The following is a 17,299-nucleotide window of genomic DNA, read 5'->3' as shown; positions in this document are numbered from 1 at the left end:
TGTCAGTTGTGCATACACACACACACACACACACACACACACACACACACACACACACACGGGTTACATACATCACTGTAATATGGCATCTAACTCTTGCAGGAAGATACCTAGAAGGGGAAGAGCTGGGTCAAATGGAGTTTCTACTTTTAGTTTTTTGAGGTATCTCCACACTTCTTTTCATAATGCTTGTACTAATATTATTACCAACAATGTAGAAACGTTCCTTTTTCCCTTAGCCCTGCCAGTATTTATTATTATTTGATGTCTTGATGATGGCCATTCTTTTTGGAGTAAGATAAAATTTCAGTGTTGTTGCAATTTGCATTTCTGTAACTGCCAAAGATGTTGAACATTTTTTCAGGTATTTATGGTCCATTTGAACATCTTCTAAGAACATCTTCTGTTCATTTCAGTTATAATTTTGGTTTAGTTCATTATACATTCCAGATATTAGTCCCTTATCCGAGGAATAGCTGACAAAGTTTTTTTCCCATTTTGTAAGTTATCTCTTCACTCTATTGGTTGTTTCCTTGGCTGTGCAGAAAATTTTAACTTGAAATGATTCCATTTGTTGACTGTTGCTACTATTTCTTATGCATTTGGGGTTCTGTTCAGAAAGTTCTTGCCTTCTCCTGTGTCTTCAAGAATTTTATCTGTTTTATCTTCCAGCAGATTGTTTATGTTTTAACATTTAGATCTTTGATTCATTTTGATTTTAGTTTCATATATGGTGAAAGATATGGGTCAAGATCCAATCTTCTGCATGTGATATCCAGGTTTTTCTGCACCATTTGTTTTTTTTTTTGTTTTGTTTTTTTTTTTTGCTTTTTCTCCGGTACCGAGAACCGAACTCACAACCTTGTGCTTGCCAGGCAGGCACTTTGCCGCTGAGCTAAATCCCCAGCCCCTGCACCATTTGTTAAAGAAGCTATCTTTCCTCCAGTGTATACTTTTTGCCTCTTTGTCAAAGATCAGCTAGCTGAATGTGCTTGGAGTTGTTCTGCATCCTCTGTTCTGTGGCATTGATCCATGTCTGTTTGTGCGCCAGTACCATCGTGTTTCTATCACTGTAGCCTTGTAGCGTAATTTAAAGTGCAGGGTTGTGATGTGTCCTCACCACAGGATACCATCTACAGGGTATAGCAGGTTGCTGGTGGCCCTTGTCCCATCCCGGCCTCCTCACCTCATCAGAGCTCATCTGATTTTCCTGTTCAGCAACCCTTCCCCACTCTTGGGGGCCTGGGAGCTAAACTTAGACATTATTCTGATTAATCCCTTCAGGCAATTCAGGCGACAATAAGAATGACAGATTAAAAAAAAATCTTTTATAGCACAGGTGAAATGCTGGGAGAGTCAGAGACATCTCTATTTGATAGATCTATGGCAGATCTTTGAAGTGTGGGTACATTTCAACATACAGCTTTTATTCCCGAAGCCATCTTTCTTTTTTTTTTTTTTTTTTGGTTTTTTTCCGGTACCGGGAACCGAACTCACGACCTTGCGCTTGCCAGGCAGGCGCTTTTGCTGCTGAGCTAAATCCCCAGCCCCCTCAAAGCCATCTTTCTATTCCCTACCCTTCTCCTCCATCCCCATGGGCTAGAAAATCAGCAGCCTGGAACTTGTCTTTTCTTGATTGGAAATCTGTCAATTCTCCGTGGCGGACTCTTAATCAACTCAGAAAGCTGAGTGTTTTTATGGAACCCCAATGATGAAGATGTCTCGGGTGAGGGGGTCACTGCTTCTCCCTGGAGGCCCCGGCCCCCTTCCTGAAGTCACGTGAACCCTCTGTCTTCTGCCCTTCTGCAGGTTCTGATGAGGAGTACATTTACATGAACAAAGTCACGGTGAACAAGCAACAGAATGCCGAGTCTCAGGACAAAGGTATGGGGCTGGGTGGCTGCTGGGAGGACTGGCTCCCAGGAGGGGAAAGCGTGAAGCCGGGCTCCATCCTCCTCTCCTTCCTCCCAGCCAACGTACAGACAGGCCTGGAGGAGTTATTTTTGGAATGCACATTTTGGTCAGCGGTATTTTGGGTTGGTGTATTTTTGGATGCTTTAGCAGGCTGCCACCTCCTTGCCCATTGAGTAAGAAATCTGTCCCTAAAATCTCTTGGCTTTTCCCAGCATCATCCCAAGAAGAGGAAGTCATAATTCAGATGTTCTAGGAAAGCAGCTGTGTGTGTTGCTGATCCCACGGTCCCCGCTTTGTGTCCTTTCATAAATATCTGTTCCGGGAGGAGAGGAGAAACAGTGGTGTCAGCAATGGCCTTAACATTCAAAAATGATGCTCTTGGGCAGAACTTCTAATCTTTTCCACTGAAGGACCTATGATGTCTTCCCTGGCTCCTCACTCCCGTGCTCACTGATTTTCTCTTCAGTTTTCCAGAAGGGGTCTGGTAGATTCCAGGGGACCCAGAGGCTTGCAGGGCTGCCAGAGGCAGATGTAGTTATATAAGCAGCTCATTTCCCAACTCCTAAGCCTGACCCACGTGGAAAGTCTTACAGAGAGGCAGAAACACAGCTCCACAGACTCAGTCCTATAAAGGGCTTGCCTTTGCGGCAGCAGGCACCTTAGCCCGAAGGAAGACCTGGCTGAGCTGTCTGTTGTGGACCTGGCCCGGCTGGCTGAAAGACTAGGGCTTGGAAGAACCTTTGGTACCTTTCTGTACAAATGCACAGAGGGTTGATGGCGTGACTCCTCATGTGCCTTCCTCACCTCTTGTACCCCTTGCAGCTCCTCTCCCACTTCCTCAGCCTGGGATGGCAGGACTTATCCAGGTGGTAGCGGCCACTCTGCCCAGGGTCATTTGCCTTCTGGGTAAACTGTGGGAGGAAAAGCCATAATCACAGGGTCAGCGCCAAGAACAGCTCAATATAGTGACTACCAGGCAGAGGCTCTGCTCGCTGGAGCTCTGTGGCTGGGCCGCTTTTGACATGGACTGGGTGGGGGAGCTTGCCAGAAACCCAAGCTGGTTCCTTCCAAGGAATCTGCCTACAGCTGGGGCATGCTGCACCTATTCTTGGAGGAAAAACAGCCTCCCTGGGTAATTAACACCTGCTCAAATAGAACTCACGGGACAGGGGACAGGACACATGACCAGACATTCCTGGGTAATGAGACCCTGCCATGAGGCTCAGCATCCCTCACGGAAGCCCTCTCTTCCTGCTGCCCACAGTGCCCAAGGAGCAGGGTCCACTGACCAATGGGGAGCCTGGTCAGCACTCCTCGGCTCCTCAGAAGAGCCTTCCAGACCTTCCACCACCCAAGATGGTAAGTGTCCATCCAGGACTCCCAGCTTCCCTTGGAACTTCCACCGTCCTCACAGACAACCATCTACCAACCCTCTGGCACTCTCTGAGCACTTACTGTAAGCAGGGCATGGGGAAGGGCATTGAGGGAGACAGCAAAGAAAACCTGTACAAGTGACTTGGCGTTTGCTCAGGGCCACCTCATCCCATACTAAAGATGATGAGCTTGGGGAAGTTTTATCAAATGCCTTTTCTAAGTATCACCATGAGTGTGTAGAGTCCTACAAACTTGGAATCAGGCCCCAGCTGAGCCAGGTCTAGCTCTTTGACCCTAAGAAAGTTACTTAATGTCCCTGGCCCTTTGTTTCCTGGAGTTAAAGTGGAAAGGATGTTGGCAGCTGTCTCACCAGTTGGTCGTGTTCTGCAGGCCATGTAGCAGTGTGTGTGCTGTTCTGTGCTAGTGTTCAGTGAGCTAAGTAGTGGATTTATGTGTCACGGGCAACGTCTCAGAGCCTTGAAGTGGCAGCAGCAGGATTAGGACCCAGGTCCTTCCCCCGAGAAGGTACAGGGTCATAGCTGGGAAGGCTGTATGTAGGAAGCAGTAGACCTGAGGGCTGTGCCAGCAGGAAGCTGACTCTGTGGTTGCTGATCTCAAATGACCTGTCTCCTGATCTGTGGGCTCATGTCACCATTGAGGGTGTCCCAGCCCCAGAATGGCTCTGGACAGGCCCTTCGCTGAGGCTTCTGCAGGCAGCAGGGATGAGTCATACTCAAGCTGGGATATGAGTCCACCATGTGAGTTGGGAACAGTTCTGGAGAGCCTACAACAATGCCTCATTATATAAGCTGGGTGCTGTTGGAACTCTGTCTTGGGCTGGATGAGATTTGCTGGACTGATCCTTAGTCCCTAGGAGTCGCCATGATGCTAAGGATGCCAAGACCCATCCATGTACCCCAACGTGACCCCTACCCCCATCCAACTGGGGTGGTATTTTTGTCACAGTTTTTCATGTGAAAAAGCAAGCTCAGCAAGTCAAAACCACACGCCGAGGAGGCCCCATAGCTGGACAGCACTGGTGAGAGTTGGGAAGCAGGTTTGCTGCTACCTCTGTAGCAGGGGCAAGATGGAGCTGTGCTTGCCCCTTGCTCTTCCCCAGGTATTTTGAGGACCAGGGGAGGCACCTCCCTTCTGCTCTCCCACTGAGATGCTGATTGCTTCCAGTAGATGAGAGGAGCTGTGGTTCTCTGAGAGGAGGTTTTCTGGTATGTCTCTGGCATTGCTTGCTAAGTGATGGGACTGGAATCGTAGCTGCTCCCAACGAAGGCTAGAACCTTCCTTTCTCAAATCTGGCTTCTGATCTGACCCAGAGGATGTCAGCTTTTGCTAGTGGAAATGCCCCATGTGCCACATCAAAGGCTGCTGCTTCTAGGTCAACAAATGGTGGAGGGCATTCCACTAGGCAGGGTCTCACCGGCACTGGGTGCTGAGTGTTCTAGAATTCGGTCTCATAAGCACTGTGAACTGAGAGGCCCTGGGTTTGAGACTGGGTATATATCTGATCTAACTGGATTGTGGTGGGTCCAGTAGCCCCTGGGATCCTGGTGTGGGCTTTTCTGTCCCCTATAGCAACTTCAGGAAGAACATCTGAGCAACGTGAGGGGTGGGGGACAGACAAGGAGGCAGGCCTCCCTCTAGAGAGCTTCTGTGACTGCGGGCTGCTTGTGAGCACAACCGAGAGAAACCTGGTGCTGGCGTTGGGGAAAATGTCGACACTCAGGAGTAGCACGGTCGTGGGGAGCCTTTCCAAGGCATGGTCATTGCCGTGTGGATGGAGTCCAGGCCCGGGGAGAGTTCCAGCCACGCCAGCTGACTGTACAGAGCAGGCTGGCTCCCTCCCCACTGTGGACTTGCTCTGCTAGCAGGGCAGGGGTGTGGCCCACTGCTCCCTCACTTGGGTTCCTTCTAGTTCTGTCGTAGGCACCCACTGCCACACGCAGGGGTTCTGAATGCCGCGTGAGGGGCATCACTCAGGATGCCCCCTCCGTCTCCACACGTGTGCGGGGTGCGTCTTTGCTCCCCCGGGCCTCTCTGAGGAAGCCTCAGCTGACTGGCCATACTTAGGCTGAGGCCCCCAGAGGAGTGGTGTTGGGTGGAGCCAGAGGGAGGAGGAGATCCAGAGCTGAAGTGGAGGCCTCCCAGGGAGGGACTCTGTCGGCTCCACCCTGAGCCCGGGCCTGGAGTGACCCCGTGGCCTCCCTTCTTCATCAGGCAGAAAAAGCCCCTCCCTTCCCCCCGACCCTAGAGCATCAGCCTGCCATGGGGCCTTATTCACAAAATCTGGGCCCCACGCCACTGCCACCCACTGGAGGCTACGGCAGGAGCTGGATGTCTGCCTTGGCCCTTCCGTGCCACCAGCTGGGCCAGGATCGCGGGCTCTGTCTAGGGTCAGGATGCTTGTTGGCCGTGGGCCCTGATTCCCTCCATGGTGGCTCGGGTCCTCACTACAACCCACGGGCTCGGGGGACAGCCTGCCCAGCGATGAAAGGGCAGCCAGGGGTCTGGGAAAACCTCATGAGTGTGGGCAGTGACTCAGGCAGCTGTGGCCTTTCCACAGCACTGTCTGCCCAGCCAGGTGGTGTGGTCACTGCAGGAGAAACAGATGTTTGCTGGCCACTGTTTACGCTCTTGGCGAGCACAGCCGTCTCCACCCATCTCCCCTTGGAGGCCTGAACATGCACTAGTACTGGTTTCCACTGAACTGCCTTATCAGGGAAGCAGAGGACCCCTAACAAGGCGCCACTACAGTCAGTGTAGAGGCCCGGCCTACGCACTCTCCCACTGCCTGCACCCGGGGCAGGTGCGTAGAGCTGCAGGGAAGCTTGTGTCACTTAGGCTGCACCTCATATGACGTTAGCTCTCCTGTCTCAGCCGGAGCTTGGCCATCTGTGGCCTGCTGGGTAACTCCCACCTGCTGCCTACTTCAGCCAGCGAGGTTTCACTGGAGCATAGCATGCGGCTTTAGCAGGCACTGTCTGGGGCTGTGCTGCAGTCTAGAGCTGAAGAGCTGAGATAAGAGGCTCCAAGTAGCCTACAAAATCTACCTGGCCCTTTACAGGAAGGAGATCGTGGTTCCCAGGTAAATCCTGCTGAGCAGGGTGAGCTACGCACGTCCTCTGACTAAATAGTCAGTTATCTGAGGTACTAAAGTTAAATCTCTTTGCATTCTTCATTTAGTATTCACACTCTCCCTCATCACAAGGGTGCTGGTACTGAAAATAAGAGCCCTTTCTCCTCAGCCCTGGAAGACGACGCTCCCTCTCCCTTGACCCCAGTTAGTAAGTAGATCTAAGATAGTTGTATCTATAATTATGAGATCCTCTTCTGAACTGTTATGGAACTCATTTTCACACTTTGCTCGACCTTAGTGTGTATGGCCCAGGAGCCTGGAGAGCTGGGGCCTTTCCATTTAGCAAGGTAAAGCAGAGCATGGAGCATCTAGACAGGGCAGGCCCAGGCTCTGCTCTGTGCTCCTCTGGAATACAGTGCTACCAGGTACTCATTGTTAATTGGATCTGGGAGGTGCGACCAGTACCAGGTTGTTTTGGCTGGAAGGAGCAGCTCACAAGTTCTAGCTTGTACGCTGACTACCAAACAAATCATGAGTACCAGGACAAAGCATTCATGTCAAATACCAAGTGAGACGAAGTTCAAAGCAGTCAAATACCAAGGTGTAATACCACTGGTTTCTGTTTGTTCACTGAACAGAAAGTTTTGTCCTTTTGTTTGTTTTTTCTTTGTGAAAGAGTCTTTCTTGTCTATGACTTATACTCTAAGTAACATATTGTTATAATTCTCTTAAGGTCACGATACACAGTGTATTAACTATTGTTATTCTCTAATTATTGTGTTATGAAATTAACTTTTTTATAGAAGGATGCTTTATTTTTTTATTATTATCTAGTTATATTACGTTAAAATAAAACCAAAAATAAAATTCAAGATTATAAATTCATAGAGCACAATTAAATTTTTTTCTCTGTCTACTACTTGGATAAACAGCATTCCATTATTTTAATATTATATTATTTCTATTGTCTCAATAATAAAATAATAAAGACTTACTGAAAAAAAAAGTCCTCCACCAAGCACACATACACAAAACGTTTTGGCCTTTGGTATTTTTATATTTCCTTAGGTTAGTAAGAACTGATATTTATTGAGTACATCATGTTGCTGAGAATAGATTAATCCTTACCACAATCCTATGTGACGTATTTCTAGTGCATTTTACACCGAGGCCCAGAAAGCTTTCATTGATTGGTCAGAGTCACATGGCTAGGGTCAGTGTCAGGATCTGGGCTAGGCATGGAGGGTGGTTCTTTACCTCAGTCCTACACCATCTCTCAGTACTGATCCATTTGCAGTAGATTTGTCAGAGACTCTTAAGAGACTTTCATGAAACATTACCTGCTGCTCTACCCAAGATGGGGTGGGCACTAGGGACAGGCCCTTTGGTGCAGTGACCTACAGCGAGCTCCTACAGACGCAGATAAGCTCCTTCCCATTTTGTCCTCTTCTAACTGTGGGAACTGACCCCTGAGCAGACTTTGGGTATCCAGGGCTCCTCTCCAGAGTGAGGAGAGAGAGTCTTAGTGCCACCTGCTGGGAAATGGGCTCCTCAGAGGCTGGGGCCTCTAGGTAGGGATGCATGGGCTCCTCTGGGGCCCATCCGGAAAACACCTTGCCACTAGCAAGGGGAGAGAACACTTTCCCTTCTGGCCCCAGACAGAACCCAGCCCGTCTCATAGGCAGCCCTTTTCAAGCCACTGGCTGTCCAGGAGGACAGGGTGACTAGGAGGGCAAAGACCCATCATCCGGCTAATGGCAGCAAGTGAGAAGTCACTTCCTAGTCACTCTGGACTGCGTGCTCACTGTGTGTGAAGCCCTGGCCCTCAGGAAGGAGCCGGCCTGAGGTGCCCTTTACACCTGTCTCCCTCAGCAGCCATCCACCACCTGGTACAGTCCCTGACCAGCTTAGGAAATCTATTTCTTCTTACAGGGGTGATGTGAGGCGTCAGGTGCTAGACCCAGCTTGTAGCTGGCCTCTGCTAGCAGGGCAGCAGTCCCGTGAGTTGGTTCCTGTTATGACAGCGGCCCTTCCTGCCCAATCTGTGGAGCCCTAGGTATGGCCCCTGACAGTAACAGTGTCTCATATTTAAAATGGGCCACATTCTGGAAACACTGTCACGTGTGTCTCACTGAGTCCTCGGAACAGTACCGATAGGATTCCTGTTTTACAGAGAAGGGAAGCAAGGCTCAAGACAAACAACTGTATCTGAGTCTGGGTTCCTGGTATTCCACACTCCCCTTCCCACTTGCTTGAAGTCCAGTTGGGCATTCGTTTCTTCTGGACTTCCTCCTGCTTCCACCTGAAAGGCTGAGTCCAAGTTGTTTCCAGTGTACCGTATCTGAAGATGTGTGTTTTATTTGTTCATGCCACAGATTCCAGAACGGAAACAGCTCGGGGTCCCAAAGATCGAGTCTCCTGAGGGTTACTATGAAGAGGCTGAGCCATATGATACGTCTGTCAATGGTACAACTCAGCAGCTGGGGCCTGGAGGGGATCTGCCTGCTTTAACGCAGAGGTCGGCAAGAACTCATTTGGTGGTGACTGACTTGCTCAGGCTGGCCTGGAAGTTAGAGGGTAGTCTGGGCTGCCGCTACTAGAGAGAATGGACCAAACTGAGAACCGAATACAAGGCATTCAGCCATTGTTCTAGATGTGATGCCAAGACCCAAAGGAGACCTAGCCAGCCCGCCTGCAAGGAGGGGCTGGAGATGGCTCGTGATGAATAGGCTTGCCTTGTCTTATATTTTCTGTATTTCCATCTGTGTTACTGATTGACTGTGAGTTCTTTTGCTCAATTCAGATAGAAGCAAGAACTGGCAGGTGCAGCTCCTTGGTGTTAGCAGCTCTGGGCTTTGAGTGCCAGCACCTTTTAGCTCTTACTGTGACAGATCTTAGCAGCTCCCAGCCACCTCTACCAGCTCCTCAGCAGCCAGTGCTCACAGCTCCTTTGGTAGCTTTCTGGGGCTCTCCCAGCAGCTTCTTCTGTCTGTTGGGTCTCTGCAAGTCACTGAGGTCTCTGCCACACTCTGGAATTCTTCAGAGCAAACAGCCCCTTGTGTAAGCAGCTCTTTCCTAGAGTCATCTTGGCCAATCCTACCAGCTGTAAGAATCATGAGTAGGCAATAGGACCACCCAAGGGAGGCTTTTATTAGGATCTGTGCTACAGCACAAGAGGCCAGTGCACGGGAGCGAGCCCTTCTGAAGGACTCAAAGAGTATCGGGGAACACTGCTTATATAGAGGAGGAGGAGGAGGCTGCGCATTCATACTCTGCATTTCACAGGCCTTGGGACCTTTGAAATTACAGGAGGTAAGGTCATCTGGAGGTCGCAGGGCAGAGATACCTGGGATAGGTTCAACCTGCTGTGGCCAAGGCAAGTGTCTCCTGGAGCTACAGCAATGGGACATCTAGGACAGCCTCAGCTGTCATGGCAACAGCTCCTCAGCACTGTCAGAGAAGTGGCTGCTGGGTAGACATTTCCGCTGTACCCACACCAATAGCAGGGCTGAAGTCACAACTCTGAGGAGGTTCTGGGAGCATCAGTAGTGGGCTGGGTCCCTCCTCCGTCTGTCTTCTCACTCAGGGTCTTCCATGGCTTTTTGAAGAGGCAGTGGCAGAGACCTATGGTGGCCCAGGTGGGCTGAGCCGTGGCTGCTGTGAGGGCTGCAGGAGTGAGCAGGACCTCCAGGGTGCTGCTAGCATGGTTGCAGAGGCTACAGGAAGACAGCAGGGCTAGTTGCCCATGGCCACCCCTGGGGCAGCCGGATCACATCCCCTCTGACAGGGGCCCCATTTTCCTGTCTCATCTGGATTTTGCTGCATTAGCGCACAGAAAGATGATCGGGGAGAGGTGTGTTAGCCAAGGGACACAGGGCCCAGGGAAGCAGTAGATACAGAGCTCAGGCTGAGTCTGAGCCCAGCATCCAGCTCCTTTCATTGGACTCGGTTATTATGCTCCCCCTATGCACCAGGGGCGAGAGCCCTCAGATTCAATGGAGAGAAGACGGGCAACAAATCAACCTTTCATTAGTTGTGTGGTGATGAAATAGAACGGAGGTTGGACTGTGGAGGAGAGGAATGTTATTCTCTGATGTTGTGATTTGGGGAAGATTCCTGAATGCCGTGGGGAGCGGATCAAGCAGATACACACAGGATGGACTTTCCAGACAGCATAGTACAGGGCTTTCACAGGTCTGGTACAGAGGAGTTCCTGGGGTGTTAGGGGGATAACAAGGAGGCTAGTGCAAAATAAGTTGGGGAGAGATGGGCAGAAAAATGAAGGTGAAGGCTGTGGGCCACCATGAGCATCTTGTTTTTTCCTTTGGCTGAAACTGAAAGCCTGTGCAGGGTTCCTTAGTTACTGACCTTACTTAGGTTTAGACATCACTGTGCAGGCAGAGCTCAGTGCTGGAACCCTCTGTTCTTAGCCAGTTCTCTCATTCTGTAGAAGTTTGGTCAGAAGTTAGTTTGCCCTCACTATGATGAATATAGTGAGATAGTAACTTAAGAAGGAAAAAAGGTGTATTTGAGCTCAAAAGGTTTATTTGGGTTCCAGTCCAAGGTCAGGAAGACCCATTGTTCTGGGCGTCCAGTGGGTACTGGATGGCAGCAGCAGGAAGCAAATAGAGCAAATGGCTTGCCTCATGGCCAAGAAGCAAAGGAACAATGAAAGGGGAAGAGGCCCCATAATCCTCTTTGAAGACACAACTCCAAGACCTAAGAACCTCCCTCAAAACCCATCCTCCTAAAGGTCCACAGCACATCCAGGGACACCACACTGGGACCATGCTGTGGACAGTCAGCATCCAAACTATAGCACCTTCATACCTCCTGACTTTCCTTCTCTTGTAAGTAAAAAGGCATTGAAAGCAGTTTACATATAAAAGCCAAGGCTCCCTGGGAATGGGAATGAACCTGGACAAAAGGGGGCTTTGCTGGTTCCATAAACAACAAGATTAGGGATGAGATGGGACTGGGAAGCCACGTCAGATTCTTCTCTTCCTTCACACTTGAGTGACTGCCTCCATTCTGGGAACTGTGTGGGGGAAGACAAGGGCCTGTTTGGATTGAAGATATTCTAAGAGGCTGGCATTGTGGGCAGATGTCTCTTGGCTTCTACCACAAAGCATGTGAGGTGTTGCGAATCTCCAGCCCAGCTTGATTTTCAGACCAAAGCAGAAGGGTGTGGTGCTGTTGTCTGGGTGAATCTTGAAGGTGGAATCAGTGACTCACCCCATGGAGCACCTCTGTGCATCGGAAGGCTGCGTCTCGGGTGTGACCTGGCCAGCCAGGACCTGCCTCCCAGACGCAGCCAGGGGCCATTCTGTGGGACAGACACTTCGTCTCAACACAAACAAGTGGTCAGACCCAGCTTCTTGGTGTTTGCCTCTCGCCTATGAGTGCCTTTTGGCTGTGGCCAGGGTTAGGGGTTATCACAGGGCAGCTTGGATGCACCATATGGACTGGGTCAGAGAGCTCCGAGTGGAGGAAATCCAGCTGCGGGAACCATAGCGGTAGGTGGGAAAATTGCCTGTTGGGTCGACTTGAGGAGAAGTAGCCCACGTATTACAGAGGAGCACTTCCCTTGCATGACAAGCTGGCCTGTCCTCACTTTCTGCTCAAGCAGGAAGAGGTGCAGAGGTGCAGGTTCCACCAGAAGGAAGGAGTTCCTGGGCTCTAGCACTCTGCTCTAACTGAATGGTCAGCAGCAATTTTGCTGACTTCCTGCAAAAGGCCAGCTGCCAGGATTCTTGTCCTAGTTTATCAGCAGTGTCTGCGCACTGCACCACTGGGTCCGAGTCCTCTCTCGGAGCCAGTGTTTAATGAGTGCTGGAGGCGAGCAGGTTTCTGCTGTTTCCCAGACATCATTGTTCCTGGTGTCCCATGCTGGGGATGGCAGCCGTTGGAACAGGTAACTCCCCAGTGTCAGTTTACAGTGACAGTAAAAACCCCTTCTCACTCAGCAGTTCCATGTGGTATTTCTGGTTCTGCGTAGTTTAGGTACCAGGCTCCTTCCATGTTTGGCTTGGCCGCCATTGTGAGCCACAGAATTCTCTGAACAAGAGAGAGCACAGGACCCCTGTCTGCTTCTTAAAAATACTGGCCAGAAGTAAAGGCAGATTGCTATGCATACATTCCACTAGTGACAAGTCACCTTGTCACCTCTGGATATCAAAGGGCCTGGGGAATGATATCCTTAGTTAGGCTATGGTCTCTCCTCACAACTCACACCTGAATGGCGAGCACTGACCTCTGAGGGACAGGACCACGCTGCCACATCTGGGTCTCTACACTTGGATGCGTCCCGATCTTCACCTGTCCCTCTCTTCTTGCCTTTGTCTGTACTTCTGGATACCATGCAGGTCATTGTGGTGGATCGCTCCCTGCCAGTGTCCCTAGATGGGTGCAGGTGCCTGAAGGAGTCATTTATGCCACGATCACCTTGGGTACTGCTTGTCCCCAGAGCTGGAATGCCAGTGATTCCGTGTCTGCTGCCTGACTCGCCGAGATGGGCATGTCCTCATGCATGCACCCTGCATGTGTGCACACGGGCCATCCTGCCCAGCGAGTGACTGTTCCCCTCCTACCGCACCTGCGTGTGGCATCAGGAAATCGGAGTATGCATGGTGGTTCTGCTTTAGGTTGCTGAGCACTTTCCTTGGGACATAGTGGGATGTGGTGCTGCTAGAACTATCTGTCTTTCATTTCCGCTCACTCTGCATCCCCTGGAAGCCAAAAATCTACTTTAAGAAAGTCCTACATTTATGGTGATCAGCAGCTATGGTCCTTCTTAGGGATAAGTGACATTGTTAATACGTTTGTCCTACATGTTCTTCAAGCTGCTCCAGGTATGACAACTGGCAGTTACTTCTCGGTTAGCATCCGTGTATCACACAGAGCAGGCTGGGCAGGAATCAGAATTCTCCATGAACCACGCAGGGTCGCCTCACTTCTCATAGATTTTGGTGGCCTTGACTACAGCAAAGAGGCCTGGAGAAGGGGAACTGCTCTTGAGGGCAGGAGGGGCAGAAAGTAGAAACTGAGGCAGGTGGTGCATGCGTAGAACGGTTCAGTTTGTGCTGCGGTAAGTTTGGGGAGTCTTTCAAATGACAGAAACCCGAAGTGGCTCATTACCAGCAGGACTAGAAGGGTGTGAGTTAGGAAGGAGGAAAAGGCGCTCACCTTGTCCTGGGGGTGTCCAGCAGGGATTTCTTTAGCAGGGCTCTGACCAGCAGGAGATACGCAGGAGTGGGACATGGCTGTCTCCCCAGAAAGCTATTTCCTGCCGAGGTTGATGTGGCCTTTTCTATCTGAGGAGCCACAGTCCCTTTCCCCAAGCTGGGACAGAACCAGGGTCAGCCTGGTGGCTGCTAAGGACCTTCAAAGCCCGTAGCTGGGGGTCATCTTCCTCTGTCCCCTGAGAAGAGTCGAGTGCCAGACTGAGAGGACCTGGAGACATCGCTGCCCACCAGCATGCTTTCTACGGGAGGAGCCAGAGGCCAGGGGGGAGACCCAGCTTCTGGGGAGCACACAGTGGTTGCTCGGGGCGGCAGCATCTCAGGGGTGTCCCAAAGTGCAGAAGGTAGGACTTGAGGAAGGAAAGAGCGGAACTTCTAGTTTTAAGTCATGTGTGTTTTGTGTTCTGAGGCAGCCGCCGAGAAGCTTCTTGAGGGAGGCTTGGGGCTGGAAAGCCAGCTGTGGCATCGGGCTGGTGGCAGTTTTTAGGGCATGAGGGACAGGTGGGTGGTGGCCTGGGGCCATTGGTTGCTCGTGCCTGTTGCCTGCTGTCCTCCTCAGTACTGCTGGCTTAGGGATGGCCCCTGCCCTGGGGCCCTGACTGAGTGCGTCTCCTTTGCAGAGGATGGAGAGGCCGTGAGCAGTTCTTACGAGTCCTACGATGAAGAGGAGAACAGCAAGGGCAAGTCCGCCCCCTACCAGTGGCCCTCCCCCGAGGCCAGCATCGAGCTAATGCGTGACGCCCGCATCTGTGCTTTCCTGTGGCGCAAGAAGTGGCTGGGCCAGTGGGCCAAGCAACTGTGCGTGATCAGGGACACCAGGCTCCTGGTCAGTCCCCATCTTCTCTTCCTGGGGGTGGTTTGGGGGCGGGGAACACTCCCCAGTGGGATTTCCAACATGTAAAGCCTTCTGATGTCAGGAGATTGAAACCTTTCCCTGACCTAAAAGTGTGTGCAGAATTTTGTGTGTGGACAAATGTGCTTTTTCTCTGAACTAAAGCGATCTAGTAATTTTCATCAGCCTTGCAAAGGGCCCCAGGCACCTTGCTTTGAGAGAGAAACGTCTTTCTGTCCCCAGGTCCTTCTTCACTTCAAATAGCAGAGCCCAGCAGCTCATACAGCCCAACCCCCATGGAACTTCAAGTCAGGACATAAAACTCTAGCTGTTGCTTTGGTCTAAGCCGTGCATGAACTTTAGAGATCTTCTTAGAAACTACTTTAGACAACTAATTCTAATTCAAGATCCATAAAGGACCCAGAGATTTTACTCTGATAACAGTCCTATTCCCTGTTATTTTAAATTAAATTTCACAGTTTTAATCGGACATACCAGCAGTGGTACACACCTGTAGTCCAAGCTACTTAAGAAACTGAGGCAGGAGAATCACTCCAGCCCAGGAATTTGAAGTCAGCCTGGGTAACATAATGAGACCTTGTATCAAAAAAAAATTTATCTTAGTTTTATGTCCTGACTTGAAGTTCCCTGGAATTATTATAAATAAATACCTCTCCTCCTTTGATCGCAGTGTGCCCTGTTCTTTACAAATGTTATTTATGCTGTCATGATCCTATCGAGCAGCCTCCTAGGGACCCCCATTTTACAATGAGTAAAAGAAGGGCTGAGTCTTTCTCTGGTAGAGGAAGAAGGTCCCTTTTTCTCCTTGCTGACCCAGCAGATAATAGGCTTGGTTTTTGTGCCTGAGGGATCCCCTGCTGAGAAGAGAGGTGGAGAAACGTTAGAAGTTTGTTCCCCCTTGGAGGGATGAGAGTTGTCTTCAGGGAACGTACAGTCACGCACTGCTTAAGAACGGGGGCGTTTGGAGAAATATACCCTTAGCGCATCCAGTGGCTGTGTGAACATCAAAGTGTGTATTTAATCTAAAACAGCTTCATCATTAGCTGCCGCATCTTAGGGGACGACTGGCCATCACTGCAGCCAGTTGTTGACAGAGATTTCATTAAGTAGCTCACGACTGTATTTAAGGAACTTCCTGCCCGAGTGCCAGAGTGAGTTTAAGGCACTGGGATGAGCCAGACCTGGGGCATCTCTGGCCGAGGAGAGGAAGGCAGTCTGATGCTGGGATGAGAGTGGCTCATACTTGAGGTTAAGGCCTGCCTTGCGGTGTCCAGCCTTCTGGTTTTGGGGTGAAGTTAGGCTCTCAGGGGATCTCTCGGTGTTCAAGGGTCCTTCTTTTGCAGAATGCAGCTAAGCCCACCCACCCCACTCCCCCACCCCCGGCCCAGAGGCATCTTTTCTCTTCTGCAGTGCTACAAATCCTCCAAGGACCACAGCCCTCAGCTGGATGTGAACTTGCTGGGCAGCAGCGTCGTCCACAAGGAGAAGCAAGTGCGGAAACAGGAGCACAAGCTGAAGATCATGCCCATGAATGCAGATGTGATCGTGCTGGGCCTGCAGAGCCGGGACCAAGCCGAGCAGTGGCTCCGGGTGAGGGAAGCCCCAGGCCACCTCTTCCGGGCCTGACTTCCAGCTCACGGCTTTTTGTACAGGCTGGAGGGTTGGTTACCATGTGTTCCTGGTGGTGTTATGGAAACAAGTCCCACACACTGCTCCTTAGTCTGAACCCAGGCCTTGGTGTGTCCTTGAAACCACTTGCCTTTTTGCCTCTAGTAAGGGATCATCTGCTTCCTCATTAAAGAATAGACGTCCCTCCCGTCTGTGAAGAATTTGCCAGGGACTGTGGGTTTTAGCAGGCTTAACCTGGGGTGGCTGGGCCGTGTTACTGCTCGAATGTCATAGGAGTGGCGTTTAAGGCTCGGAGGGCAGAGGTGACTGATCCAGCTCACCTTACAAGTGACTGGTAGCCCTGGACTTGAGATCTCAGGCTGTCTGACCACAGTGCTGAGTTTTCTGCTTCCAGAAATGCTCTGCTGTCCCTGACCCCAGGTATGTGAGGGCACCCTGAGATCCTGGGGAGGGGCTGGCCTTGCCCACGTTAAAGATGACTTTGACAGTTCAGAAGGTAGCCCTCTGCACCCGGAAGGGACCCACAGTTCCAGAGGGGTCATGAACCCCAGCAGGGCCCCCAGCGAGGCCAGTGGGACAGAACCACCCCCTCCCTCCTTCCAGCTGCCCACTCTGCCGTCATGGCCACGTGGACATATTTCCAGTATCCTATCTGTGCCTGCCTGCCGCACTGGCTAAACATAACCCCACGGCAAGCTTCTCAGAAACAGACCTAGGCCACTTATTAAAATGTGACTAGCCAGGTGTGCTATAGTCCTAGCACTCGGGAGGCTGAGGCAGGAGGATCATTATGAGTTTGAGGCCAGCCTGGACTGCATAGCAAGACCCTGTCTCAAAAAAAAAAGACAAATTAATTAATTAAAATAAAATGTGACTAACTGGCACCTAGCGAGGTCCTGGCCACCCCAAGGCCCAAGTTCTGAGTACCCTGGATTGTGAGCAGGGGCGCTGTTTCTCTGAAACCACTAAATGTTTTGAGAACTCTGGCCAAGCCAAGCTTCTAGAAGAAGCTGGCAGGTACCTCAGTCCTTACTGCAAAGTTTTCAGGTGGTTAAAGCCAGCCATCCAGGATGGGAGGGGCTGCCGCACAGACGGGGTTGTGGTTCTGTGGGTTCCTGGGCTTGCTGGCTCTGGAAGGCCTGGCATTGTAGAGCAGCGGCTCTAGTTTCAAATCCTGGCCTCACCCACTTTTAGCCA

At 50.9% G+C, this 17,299-nt stretch overlaps 1 protein-coding gene across 1 annotated transcript in view; it reads left to right on the top strand.

The window, feature by feature from the left end:
* Window positions 1–17,299, top strand: part of Afap1l2 (actin filament associated protein 1-like 2) — a gene marked incomplete in the record, with an annotated part of 103,251 nt that overhangs the window by 69,980 nt on the left and 15,972 nt on the right. The window contains 5 exon segments of the mRNA XM_005387827.2: window positions 1,810–1,884; window positions 3,179–3,273; window positions 8,755–8,845; window positions 14,241–14,446; window positions 15,884–16,063. Coding sequence (XP_005387884.2) covers window positions 1,810–1,884; window positions 3,179–3,273; window positions 8,755–8,845; window positions 14,241–14,446; window positions 15,884–16,063 — 647 coding nt within the window.

The sequence above is a fragment of the Chinchilla lanigera genome, unplaced genomic scaffold (genome assembly GCF_000276665.1).
Source record: "Chinchilla lanigera isolate Chin_1 unplaced genomic scaffold, ChiLan1.0 scaffold00030, whole genome shotgun sequence".
In the NCBI taxonomy this organism is placed as follows: Eukaryota; Metazoa; Chordata; class Mammalia; order Rodentia; family Chinchillidae; genus Chinchilla; species Chinchilla lanigera.
This window is presented reverse-complemented; position numbering and strand designations above follow the sequence as displayed.